Consider the following 13,672-nt stretch of genomic DNA (forward strand, 5'->3'; position numbering starts at 1 on the left):
AAGCCTGCCATCTACTTGCTGGATAACCTCGGATCTGGCTTCCGCACCTCAGCCACAGCTCCCACTGCAACAGAGTAACCATGAGCACAGCACCCTTGGCACATAGAGTACTCATAAAAGGCTGGCAATAATCCAGCTCAGAAAATGCTAAGTCTGAGAATGAAACAGGTGACTTCATGCCCAACTGGGGAAGAGGAGAAACACAGGCAGGGTCCCCCCTCACCGCTTGGAGAGGCATCAGCCTGCTGGTCGCCCTGGCAGGGAGTGAAGGGCCCTCAGAGCCTGCTGCCCTGCCCTGACCGGGGCCTCGGGTCTTGGCAGATGCACTGAGAAGCAGCAGCTGGAGAAGGAAGCATGGTGAAAGGGCCAATGTTTTCCTTCCCCACCTAAGAGCGTCAAGGACACATTAAAATCCAAGAGAGGAAAGCTACAGACATCACGGAGATGAGTAAAAGCCGTGCGTGAGGTCTTCCTGGTAGTTTCTCGTGATGATTTTCTTCTCCAAGAACAATACTTTTATTTTTTGCTAGAATTCTCACCACCCCCTCCCAGACTTATGTGGAGCCCAGGATGGGGGCCAGAGCTCCCCATACCAGGGGCGGCCTCCCACCTGCTGAGAGAAGAAAGCAGCCTGCAGAGCCCTGGGATGGACAGTCCCACGGGTCTCCAAGTAAAGGAGCCATCTCAGGGCCTTTCTGGAAGCAGACAGCATGTAAATGAATACACAGAAATGCAGATTTACGTAGAGCATGACCACAATTTTAGAGACCACACATAATGAGGGGTGCGTCTTAACACAAGACTATCTCATTCATTTCTGTATTGAGTATTGACACTCAGATCGTGATAAATGAATAAAGGATTCAACAAATGTACCAGAAGCAAACTCTTTTAGCATCTAAAGTCAGGATAAAGATGACCATTCGTTCCACAAGTCAAATCAAAGTAACAAAAAGAGTAACTACCAGTGTTGATCGAGGGTGTCCTACAAAGTAACAATAGGGTAAGTACTTACCCAGGGTTTCCTTTGTGCTGGAGGCTGTGTTCCAGGCTCTGCAGCGATCATCTCATTTAATGCACTCAACAATGTGGGGAGAGAAACGCTTTATTATTACTCTTTTCCAAAGAGCTCAACAAGGGCTCGAACACCTGAAGGGACTGACGGTCCTACAAACGTCTCCGAGGCTAAAATAGCCAACCGGGGGCAGGGCTGACCTTGAAGCCCACCCTCGTGGCCACCAGGCACTTGGGCATCTCAGAAGCCCCCCTTTCATGGCCTGGAAACCATGGGTTTGGCTGTTGCTGGGGAATCAGGGGCCACAATGAAGGCAGAGCCAGGAAGAACCCCGCTCCCCGTGCCTGGGACATTCGCTCTGGAGGCGCCATCCTGGTGGGTAAGAGGTGCAGTCCCGCCTTTAGAAGACCCTGCACCACGCCAGTTTCGCTCCAGGGGGTGTGCACCCCGCAGCGCTGGAACACCACACATCCAGGACAGGGTAGGAGAGGCCACCTGGGCTCCAACGTACCAAGGGATGTGCGGAAATGGAGAAGGCTGGCTTTGTGTTTGTTATCTTCAGGTTCTGGGGGACACAAGTCATCCTGTCTCGCGTGTCGGCCACTCGTGCAGAAAGTCAGTGTGGGTTTCTTCAATAAAGTTATAAATCCAGGGGTGAGTCCTAAACGCTGGTTGCCATGGCTACCTTCCCTAGCTCCTCTCCAAACTAAGCTGCTTAAATGGAGATAGAAGGTAACAAACTCAGCCCAGGGGGATTAGGATGAATACATGGAATAGTCCAGAATGTGCCATCTTTCCTAAGACACTTACCTCCACACAGACTTGGGGTGACAGCAGGCCTACAAATGTCCCTGGCAGAATCACTGGGTCCCTGTTTAACCCAGTGATCAAGCATCTCTGGAAAACAGAACCCCCAGAATCCCTCCACCTGTGCCCAGTGGATCATGAATACGTACCCCAAAGGATGTCACAGGGAAGTTACCACTGCTATAATTCCAACACTTTTCCAGAAAAGCCGGGAAGGAAAGAACCTTACGAGACAGATGCTTGGAGGCCTTGAAGCCCCAAACTTAGACTCCTGACTCTGTGAGAGGCATAAGCACACTCCCAAGCCTACCACTTTGGCCAGGTGACCTGGGCAAGCAACACCTCTGTGTTTGTTTTCTCCTTCGTGATGGGGGCTGGAACGACAACCAGCCGACACTTGGGAACATTCAACGAGCTAGAGCACATAAAGCACGTAGAACAGCACTCAACACCTGCTAAGGACTCAGTAAGTGCATAGCTGCGGCCACCATGTTGTTTCTGCTGGGAACTGAAACTCACAGCGTGAGTCCCTTCTAACGTTCCCCCACAAAGCACAAACTGGGGACCCAGTGAGGCTGTAGTTTCAAAGACTCCAGATCTTTCCCAATCTTGGATTCACTTTCCAAGGTTCTGTCAAAAAGGAAGGTCCTGATAAAACACTTTCTTCTGCTTTGGTTGGTCACCAACCCACTTGGCTTCATGGTTTGTGGTTTGTGAAGTCCCAGGAAGGAAGTGTTGCTGCTCCCTCTGGTCGGGAGCTCATCAGCTGCCCGATGGCTCAAGGTAATGGGGGAGGGGGGTCTCTCTCTCCTCCATCCCTCACCTGCGACTTCTCTGAAGTCAGGAAGAGGCGCCCTGTGTGAAAGTTGGCAGCTAGAATGCTCTGGAGTCTGCTTCAGGCCAGATTTCTAACGTCCCCCGTGCTGACCCAGTGCAATAAGGGACAGATGATCCCCAGCCACAACTGCTGGCCAAGGAGCACATCTCCTGCCTTCCTAACACAGCAATCCACAAATGATGGGTTCCGTGGCCACCATGGAGGCGTGCATCCCCTGTGCCACCTCGTGCCATTCAGCTGCAAGTCAGCCGGCAGTCCCCACTGGCAGCCCCTTCAGGAAGGCCACAGCAATCAAGCCGAGGCCACACTCCGCCCAGGGGGCAGCAGCCAGTGACTGATTATGACGATCACGGTTGCGGCGGGGGTGGGGGGGGGCGTCCTGTTAAGTTGGTGGACATCTTAATCAGGTCAACAGCACAGTCTGAGGCTCTCTCTGCCGGTCTTGCTCCCTCCCCCTTGCTCCTCCCCAGGCCTTGTCCCCCCACCTAACACGTCCCTTGCACTCCTACCTCTGCCTTAGCATCTGCTCCCAGAGGACACACACTGACAATGTGCGTTGATCACCGAGGCTGGGGCAGGCTTCGGACAAGGCGTGGAACCCTAAGCTCCGGTTGTCTGACTGGCACACTGGAAACCACTAGCCAGGCAGTCCCAAAGATTCAAGTAAAGACTATCATGCCCATGAGAGCGTTTGATCTCTTGGAGATAGATGCCCAGCAGATAATATCTGATCGAATCGCTGATTTTTATTTCTTAAAGTTACAGGCTGCTCCCTTGATTTCTGAGAGCGACACAGAGACTGTTTTCTAATACACATGAAAACATGTTCCCTAGACAAATCACAGTAAAAGCTATCAGAGAAAGACCATTTCCGGACGTCAGCGGGGAATCAGCGCTGGCCGGGGCCCAGTTCTTCACACCCTCACACCCAGAGCTGTTAGTGACTAGCTGAGAAAAGTCATCTTCTTGTCTCTGAAGTTTCTCCCCCGGGCAAGACAGCTGCCTCAGTCCGGAGGCCAGCGATCAGCACTAGCTCTGCAAACAGCATCCTTGCCAGCTGCCCCAGATCTCCAGGGAAACGCCCCGGAAACCCCAAGAGACACTTTCTGGGTCCCCTTAGAACTCGGGCCTCACACACGCGCCGCGCCTTCCTGAGAGCATGAGAAGCGGGCTCTTCGGGGCAGTAAGACCCAGGAATAAGGTCTGAAAATGCTACATCGAGAAAAGCCAGATGGGGAAGCGGACCCACACTCCCACCTGAGGGCCTGGAGTGGGCAGCAAAGACCTCCATCACACGGGGTTCGAGAAGGCCCGGCTGCCACTGCCATTTCTGGGTGTCTCCTCACAAAGATGGGGTGCAGCAGGGCCCGTGATGCCACGGTCCCCCTTCTCAAGGTTCTACCTTCACAAGGGTCTCCCCTCTGCCCGTCGGAACAACTGTGTCTGCCCAAGGACAAGCCTCTCTCCCATCAGAGCCCGTAGCCTCTATTTTGCCTGGGTTGCTAGAACCGCATGATCTCCTCACCCATCAGACAGTGGGTGGAGTTTTCGTTCTTGAATCCCTCCCCCTTAGCACTCCAGTGTTTGACCAGGGAAAAGACAAAGAAGTCAGCCTCCCTGGCTGTCCACTGCTAATTCTGAGTTAGGTTTAAGCCCCCACACTTGTTTTGACACACAAACCCTCCAAGGGTTGATTTTTTCCTTTTTCTCATGTTGCCTGTCGATCTTTGTCTAGCCCTTTAAGACTTAATTTGTTGCTCTAAACCAGCACTATCCAGAACTTTCTGCCACGGGGCGCCTGGGTGGCTCAGTCTATTAAGCCTCCGGCTCTTGATTTTGGCTCCAGTCATGATCTCACGGTTCCTGCGATTGGGCCCCAAGTTGGGCTCTACACCGACATTGTGGAGCCGGCTTGGGATTCTCTCTCTCTCTCTCTCTCTCTCTCTCTCTCTCTGCCCCTCCCCTGCTTGTTCTCTCTCTCTCTCAAAATAAACTTAAAAAACAAAAACAACAACCTTTCTGCTCTAAGTGTTCCGTGTACTGTCCAGTCCCACAGCCACTAGCCACATGAGGATACTGAGCACTTGAAACGTGGCTAGTGTACCTGAGAAAGGGAATTCTTAATTTTGTTTGGTCGTAATTAATTTTAATTTAAATAGCAATACACCTGGCCAATGGTAACGGCATTGGCAATGCAGCCGAACCGTCTTCGCTTGTTCATTTCATTCTCAACCTTAATGCACACTGAGAATGTTGTGTTCTCCTTGGCTCTGAATTACCTCCTATTCCTCACTGAATGCTCTTCTGACAACCTTAACAAAGCAGAAAGCCGGCGTGTCTTCCATTTCCGAGCACTTGCTCTGTGCCTGAGCACAGCCGTCTTGATGTGTCCCGGGAGATGGGGCAGGAAGCGCGTCGCCAGAAAGGAAGCCAATGCACCCAACCACCTCGGACTCCAGGGCGTCTGGGGCACAGAGGAAGGAGGGCAGGGGAGGGGTGTGAAAGAAACCCACTCTGGGGGCTGGACGCCAGCCGGGGCTGCATTTATTTATATCACAGGGTGTTACAGTCGTCTGCCCTGCAGCTGAAGAACCGGTACATGTCTAAGGGAAGGGGACAGAAATCGGCTTTGTCCATGTTCCCTGGCCCCTGGCAGTTACTACTGTGGCTCAAAGGGTGCAAGGAGACCCCGGGCACGGGGGCAGGGGGACAGGAGGGGAAGCTGGCTCTGGCAGGCTGACACCCTCGGAGTGTTGTCGGAAAGGAGGAAACTGAGTCATTTGCATGTTTGCATCCAAACAGATACAAATGACATCTGCAGCGCTGTCCAGGATATCCTGGTCCACCTGGCCATGGGGACAACCGTCACTGCCTAGAGCACGGCCACAGAGGGACCGTTCAAGCCAAACACTTGGAGAGGTGCTGGGTCTGGGGCTCTGCTCTCAATGCAGTATGACTGCAGAAGCCGTGTTCAAGCCTCCAGGCTTAGAAAAGCAAGGTTATTACCCCCATCTGTTACAGAAATCGTGACAATTTTGGCTTAAAAAGAAAAGAACTGACAGGTATGCTGGGTTATGGGGTTCGGGAACAAATGCGAGCTCTGCTGGCAGGAGCATACGAGAGCACTGTGACCCACGCCCCGGTTCCGCCAACACCAAAGACCCTCAGCTCTGCCACTTGCAAAGCCCATGCTGGCTCCGGTGGCTGGGCTGTCCCCCCATGTTCTCCAGCACATTCTTCCTGCTCCTCTGCCCTACTCCCAACAAATCCTTCTACCTGTACAAAGGTGTTTAATTAGTATGAAGCCGACTTATTAAACCATTGATACTGAATTCGGAGGCTAAGGAGTAATTTCTTAAGAAAGGCACCAGACCCAGCCATTCTACGCCCAGGAATTTATTCAAAGGAAATAATTAAGGATGTCCGCAAGGCTTTAGTTACAAGGATGTTTACCCCTGCTGTTGTTTATAATTGTGAAGAATTGGAAACAACCTACATGTCCCTCAGGCAAGGCTAAAAGATCCAGGGTCCTGGGACTGCCTGGCAGGAAGAGACGAACAACCAGTCGCTAAGTCAATCAACCAACCACACAGCTACAAGTTCAGATAGAGAGGTAGGGTAGATCCAGATTCCACAGGGCCCGAATCGTGTAAATTTAGGGTGACCACCTTTAAGAAAATACAAAACAAAATCAGGTACAGGGGCTCGGTGGGGGCCCATGTGAGTGAGGGGCCTTTGGTGGAAGTTTCATCAGCCTCACGGCAAGTCTAGTCTCTAGAGAAAAGGAGAAAGGAGGCAACGCTGGAAATCTATTGCTTCAAGAGCTGCGGCTTACAAAGTCTGGGCAGCATAATCAGCTGAGAATAACGTTCAAGGCCTAAGACAAAGAATACTGGGAGGAAAGCAGAAGAGAGAAAAGGATAAGGAGGAAAGTAGTTGGAAAAGGCAGCAAGAGGACAGATATCAAGGACATAGCCAAACGAAGATAAAATTAAGACAATGTGAGGCAAAAACGGAAAAAGAAATTTTGCTTGAAAGAGATTTCCGTAGAGCCTAGTTGCTACCTGAGAAACTATAGGGACAAGCCCTCCCATGGAAAGAACAGCACGCTCCTGTCGGAAGCAGAGAGCGCGCTTCTGAGAGCAGGAGCCTGGCTGTTGATGGGTTCCTTAGGACCCCAGGCATATCTGCCCCACGGCCATACACCAGCATCACCTTCCAGTTTCAGACCCCGGGTCTGCCCTGTACTCTGGGCGCCAAGTTGAAAGCCAGCCCGTCATTTCCTGCAACTGCCCTATCCCAGTCCCACAGCTTTTCCTCATGCCCTTTTTGAAACAAAGCAGGTCAAACCTGCTCTTGCCGCCCCTGCCCCCAATTGTTCCCCAGCCAGGGCAGCTTTGACCTGCGGCCCCTCCAGAGCCAGGTGATTGAGTCCTGGCACTTCTCCCTTGAGCTGAGCCATTGAAGGGTCCGGAGGAGAACGAGCCTGCGCAGCTACAGATCCGACACAGTGCACAGCTCTCCTGCCTGCCTTTCCTCAGGAGCCCCCCACCCACAGAAGCCCTTCGATTCCTGACAGCACCCCCCACATACTTTGTGCCAAGGTCACACGGTCCAGGAGCCCGGCCTGGGATTCTGGGATGCGTTCTCCCACTGCTCCTGCCGCATTCTCTACCAAATCCAAAGCCCACAGTGGACTCTGAGAGTGCAGGACGTGGAAAAGGTGTGCAGCCCGCTTTACTCGAAAAAAAGGACTTGGCGGGGCACCCAGGGGGCTCGGTCGGTTAAGCGTCCCACTCTTGATTTCGGCTCAGGTTATGACCTCACAGTCTGTGAGCTCGAGCCCTGCATCAGGCTTCGCACACGGACAGTGCAGAGGCTGCTTGGGATTCATTCTCTCTCTCTCTCTCTCTCTCTCTCTCTCTCTGCCCCTTCCCTGCTTGCTTGCCCGCTCTTCTCAAAATAAAAATAAAAATATTTAAAAGGCGTATTTGGCAAGTGCAGGAAAAGATAGTCTGGCCTTAAATTCAGCAACTGGGGTAAACGGTGGGGAAGGAGTCATAGAACTGGACAGGGGCTACGCGGGACTTTAAAAACCGGGTCTCCTGGAGGCATTCTCCTAAACAACATGACTTTTAATGGGCTGGCTGGTCACGGAGTCCTCCCTTTTCCAGGAATGCATGAGGACTCAGATCTACAAATCCACCCTCTTGGGTCAGCCTCTGTCCAATTCGGAGCAGGAACTCTCCCACAGAGCTGCATGCTGGGAGCACGCATTACTGACCGCGCCTTCCTAACCTGCAACCCCGAAGGACACTCGCACTGGTGACCACACAATAAAACCAACCCCACACTAGCTGTCCCAGGGCCCCCACTGGGACAGGACCTTGAACAGGGGAACTGTCCACCACCTAGCTCTCCGATGAAGAGGTAATGACCCCTGTGTGCCGTTGGAGTCCCCGCCAGGAAAAGGTCAAGGAAGGACCAACCTCGCCTCCGCGCTTCTCGGGGGCTGGGCGCTCAAGCTCTGCGCCCCTTAGCTGATGGCACTTAGCGCGGAGAGCCCTTAGGGGGCAGCTGGACTCCTTGACCTCTGCAGAACCACATCCTTTCTCCCAAGACTTAAGGTGCTTGTCTCCAGGTCAGATGACCCGGGTGAAATGAGGCCCAGGCTGCCCCAGAAATCACCCACGAGCATCCCGGACCCTCTCAGCTCTCGTCCTCGGAGAGCCTGGCAAGGAAGGACGGGGCCCCTCGGGCTCCCACGCACGTCTGGGGAGCCCCCACGCCCTCCCTGCACACGCACAGCCCGCCCCTCTCGCGTCCCGGGTTACCGCGCTTCCTCGGCGCCGCGCACCGGAGCGGCTGGAAGCCGGGGAGCGGTGGGTGGGGTGTCACCAAGAGCTCCCTGAAACCGAGGGGTCTGCGTCTCGAGTGCCCGGTGTCCCGGGGCGTTCGCCTGGAGGTTGGGGGGGGGGGCGCTCGGGGACAGAGGGGACGAGTTACTTCGCGAGCGGGCGTTCCCGCTCCGCCGGCTAGGAGGCCGAGGGGGGACCGCCCGCGCGGCTGTCCCCGCGCACGCCGGGCTGGGACCGCGGGCAGCGCCGGCCCGGCCGCCTCCAGCCCCGGGCGCCCACCGCGACGGCGGCGGGACCGGAGCCCGGCGTCCGGCCCTCCCGCCGTCCGCCGCCGGGCTGCGCGCCGCCGAGCCGTTTCTCTCGGGCCCCGGGGAGCGCGGCGCGGGGGCGGCCGGGCCGGGCCGGGCCGGGGTCGCGGGGCGCAACTCACCAGCGCGTGTTGTCGTGGAAGTGCTCCAGCACCGCGTAGCCGAAGAAGGAACCGGCGGGGCCCTGGAAGCGCACGGGGCGCTGCGGGTCGAGGTTGTAGGCGCCCGCGGGGGTCCCCGCGGCCAGCAGCGCCAGGAGCAGCGCGCGGAGCCCCCCGGCGCCCCTCCGCGCCGCCGGGCCGCCCATCCCCGGCCGGCCGCCGCCCTCCGCTGTGCCCCGCGAGCCGGGCGCCGAGCGCGCGGGCGCCGGGGCCGCGGGCTCCGCCGACGGCCGGGGGCTCTGCGCCGGGACGCGGCGCGGGCCCGAGGGCGGGAGGCCGAGCGGGCGCCGCAGGCGAGCGCAGGGGCGGCCCGGAGCGGGCGGCGTCCTCGGGTCCGGCCGAAAGGTCTGCGCGCTCGGCGCGAGCGGTCCCGGGCCGGGCGGCGCTGGGCTGCGGAGAGGCGCGCCCGCGGGGTGGGCGGCTCGGAGGCCGGCGGCGGGACGGCGCACCGGCGCCCTCTGCCGGCCTCCGGCCGCGCCCCCCCCACCGCCCCAGCCCCTGCCCCGGGCGCCCGGGCCGCAGAGGGCCCCGCACCCGCCCGGGCACCGCGGCTGCGGCGCCTCCCACCACGCCCTGGGGCCGGCAGCTGCCCCGACGCGGCCCCGCGGCTGCGCGCTCAGCCCCTTCTGCGGGGTCGCGGGGTCGCGGGGTCAGCGGCTCGCTCCGGGTCTCACACCCACAGCGAGGACCAAAGGAAGCCGGGTGACGGGTCGGGCTTCTGCTCCGGGCCCGGCCGTCTGCTGTCCCTCGCCGGGGCTGTGAGTCCACCTGAGGAACAGAGGCGCTCCACCGGCACCAGCTGTGTTTTGGGGGGACAACTAGAGCCACGTGGGGGTGAGCGAGGGCCTGCCCTTCCGACTACCCTCACCTGGCCCCCTGCACCGGCGATCCCTTGGTGTGGTCTCGGCCCCAGCAACGGCCACGTCCCCCGGGAACCTGCCAGAAATGCGCGTCCGCAGTCCCACTCCAGGGTAGGGGCCCAGCTGGGGGCAGGCAGGGGTAATGGTGATAAAATGCACAGGGTATAAAACCTACTGTCTTAAGCATCTTGGGTGTAAGTTTCGTGGCGTTGAGAACATTGACACTGTGGTGCAGCCGCCGCCGCCAGTCTCTACAACTTTTCCGTCTGGCAAAACTGAGACTCTACATGCATGAAACCCTAACTCCCCACCCCACCCCCCACCCCCCAGCCCTTGGCAATCACCATTCTCCTCCCCATCCGTGAATTTCACTGCTGGAGGTACCTCATGTGAGTGGAATCATCTGTGGCTGCCTTACTCGCTCCACTTAGCATGATGCCCTCAAGGTTCATCCGTGTTGTAGCAGATATCAGTATTTGCTTCCTTTTTAAGGCTGAATAATAGTGTATGTAACATGTGTTCCTTATCTGTTGATCCCTTGATGGGGACTTGGGTTGGTTCCACCTTTTGGCTATTGTGAATATGCGACTAACACAGCTGTGCATGTACGGGTACGGTTATCTTTTCGGGGTAACTGCCTTCGGGTCTTTAGGGGGTATGCCCAGAAGCAGGATTGCTGGATCCTATGGTAGTTCTGTTTTTAATTTTTTGAGGAACAACCATGTTTTCCGCAAGAGCCACACCATTTTACATCCCACAGACAGGGCACAGAATTCCAGTTTCTCTACATGTTCTTAATGAACACTTTTATTTTCCGGGGGGGGGGGGTGGATTTTTTTATTTTTATATGCAGTAACCTAATGGGTGTGACGTGGTATCTCCCTCTGGCTTTGATTTTCGTTTCCCCAAGGATTAGTGATGTTGAGCATCTTTTCATGGGCTTATTGGCCATTTGTATATCTTATGAACAAATGTCTGTTCAAAAGGACTGTGTTTAACAGTCTGTGGTTCTGATACATGCTCAAGTTTGAGAATCGATACCACATCTATATTGACGCACTTCCCTTTCCCTCGAGCCACTATGCCCTTCGAGTCAGTAGAAAGCAGAACTCACCGCCTACTTGTTGCATGAACCCATGTTCCAAAACCAGCCCTAAGTTCCAATACAGGCTCCCCAAGGGGAAAAAAAAAAATGAGAACTCTGCCTCCTTGACCACCTGCTCCCAGCTGCTTGCACACATATCAGAAGAGACCCATGGTCCCAGAAGCCCCAATGACCGTAGGAAAGAGTGAGAGGAAAGAAAGGAACAGCATGCTTTACTGAGCACTTACTACCTGCCAAGTACCTTACACATCGTATTTTATTCAATTCTCGCAACATCCCTTTAAAATAAGTACTGTTGGGGCGCCTGGGTGGCTCGGTCAGTTGAGTGTCTGACTCTTGATTTCAGCTCAGGTCATGATGTCCCCTTTGCCAGGTGTAGGTAGATGCTTAAACATTGTTGAAAGAAGGAAGTCCTTGAAGGAAAGCAAGCCGAGTAAAAAGATAAAAACCCTTTGGAAGAGACTCTGAAGGAGAGTTTTAACTTTCTCTGAGTTCTGGTTGTGAGGGTGAAAAATGGTCCATTCTACTCTTAGGAAACAAAGCCCAAGTTTCCGTTGACTGCTAGTACCTTCCCAATGTCTATACTTCCCGTTTTCCTAACGTAAAGAGCTTGGAATTCTTGGAGCATAAATGTATCTATCTTAAAAAATAAGTAAATTAAACTATGTTGCTCAGTCTCTCTAGCAGATGGGGAGGCCACGTGTCCGTGTCTGGCCAATGAGATACAAATGTACATTGTGGGGGGTGGGGCTTCTGGAAAGGATTTTTAAAGGGGAGCCGACTCGGCTGAGCTGTGACTCTCCCCCTGTGTCCTTCCCTCTCTTGCCCACACTACAGACAGAGGTCATGCCTGGAGATTGCAGCAGCCATCATGAAAGCTACCTCAAAGTAATTGCAGGGACCCCAGTTCCAGCATCCTGCCGCGGCCACACTTGACCTGGGCTGCCTTCCTTGGGATTTCTTATCACATAAGGAAAAATAAACACCAGTTCATAGGAGCCACTGCTTTGAGGAGTCGGTTATTTGTAGCTAAGCAGACTTCTGTGCTAACCCAACACTAGAATGAACAGTTTCTTAGAACAGATGCTCCTAATCTAGGGTTCACACAGTTCTATAGGTAGCTTCAGAGGTCTGAGACCCCTGCGGTTGGCAGAATAATGCCCTCCCACACGAAGATGTCCACATCCTTACCCCTGGAAGCTGTGAATAGGTTACCTCACCTGGCAAAGGGGACTTTGCCAATGTGCTTACAGTTAAAGACTTGAGAGCAAGATTTTCCCAGATTATCTGCACGGACCTCATATATTCATTTGAACCCTTACATGTAGAGAGAACCTTTCTTGGTCGTCAGATAAAAAGATGTGACCGTGAAGGGAGGGGCAGGGTCATGCTTTACAGATGGACGTAGGAGGTCCATGAACCAAGAGATACAGGCTGGAAGCTGACAAGTTTTGGTGAAAATGGATTGTTCCCCAGAACATCCAGAAAGAAATGCAGCCCACTAGCACCTCAAAGATAGTCTGGTCAGATTTCTGACCTCAGAACTCTAAGATAATAATAATTGTGTTGTTTTAAGCTGCTGAGTTTGTGGTAATATGTTATAGCAGCAATAGATACTAATACACCCCCTAAAAAGGGTAGGTGCGGGTATGTGTGTTTCTTAAGGAAAGATCCATAGATTTCAACAAAAATCTTAAAAGGGAAGGTAGTTTATTTTTTTTTTTTAATGTTTATTTATTTTTGAGAGAAGGAGACAGGGCGTGAGGGGGAGAGGGACAGAGAGAGAGGGGGAGGCACGGAATCCGAAACAGGCGCCAGGCTCTGAGCTCTCAGCACAGAGCCCGATGCGGGGCTCGAACTCACAAACCGTGAGATCATGACCTGAGCTGAAGTCGGACTCTCAACCGACTGAGCCACCCAGGCGCCCCAAAGTTTAAACATCCAATTACAAAGTAAGTCCTGGCTGGGGCTGTAAAGTACAGCATCGTGACTGTAGTTTGTAATACTGTATGGTATATTTGAAAGCTGCTACGAGAGGGTAAATCTCCAAAATTCTCATCACAGCAAAAAACAATCTGTAACCCTATGTGGATGTTAACTAGACTTATTGTGATGATCGCGTCACAATATAAACAAATATCGAATCATTATGTTATGCACTGGAACTAATATCGTATGTCAATTAGACCTCAATTTAAAAGAAAGGCAAGGTAGTTTTTAGAAGGTTAGAAACTACAGATCTAACTCCCACTGTTTCCAACCCCATAAACCAAACTCTGAAAATGATATCAGGTGCAGGGCTCAGTCGCTTAAGTGTCTGACTCTTGATTTCGGCTCGGGTCATGATCTCACGGTGTGTGAGCTGGAGCCCTGCTTCAGGCTTTGCGCTGACAGCGTGCAGCCTGCTTGGGATTCTGCCCCCCCCCCCCCGTCCCTCCCCTGCTCACACTACAAATAAATAAATAAGATACCGGGTGAAAACTGTAGCATCCCTCCTCGATGAACCAATGCGGCCCAAACTTGGCTGTATACCAGCCCCCCAAGGAACCGCTGAAAAATACAGATTTACAACCACCGCTGAGTCAGGTCTGGAGGTGAGGCCCAGGAAGATGTATTTCAAGTCCCTCTCGGAAAACTTACCACGTAGCCAGGTTGAGGAAGCAAGGTCCTACGGGAGACTCAGAATCCTGCATTGCTTTCTTGAACACGTGACACCATGA

The 13,672-nt window shown here is 54.1% G+C and overlaps 1 protein-coding gene across 13 annotated transcripts in view; it reads right to left on the bottom strand.

The window, feature by feature from the left end:
- The window catches only part of ITGA9 (integrin subunit alpha 9), a 400,223-nt gene that overhangs the window by 350,779 nt on the left and 35,772 nt on the right, over window positions 1–13,672 (bottom strand). For 5 of the 13 annotated variants that reach the window (XM_042956919.1, XM_042956920.1, XM_042956922.1 and 2 more), the window contains exon 1: window positions 8,949–9,133. The exons of the other annotated variants lie outside the window; for them this stretch is intronic. In XM_042956919.1, the coding sequence (XP_042812853.1) occupies window positions 8,949–9,133 (185 nt within the window). Of the gene's footprint in view, window positions 1–8,948; window positions 9,134–13,672 lie in introns of those variants that run through there. 13 annotated transcript variants of the gene reach the window in all.

The sequence above is a fragment of the Panthera tigris genome, chromosome C2, assembly GCF_018350195.1.
Source record: "Panthera tigris isolate Pti1 chromosome C2, P.tigris_Pti1_mat1.1, whole genome shotgun sequence".
NCBI lineage: Eukaryota > Metazoa > Chordata > Mammalia > Carnivora > Felidae > Panthera > Panthera tigris.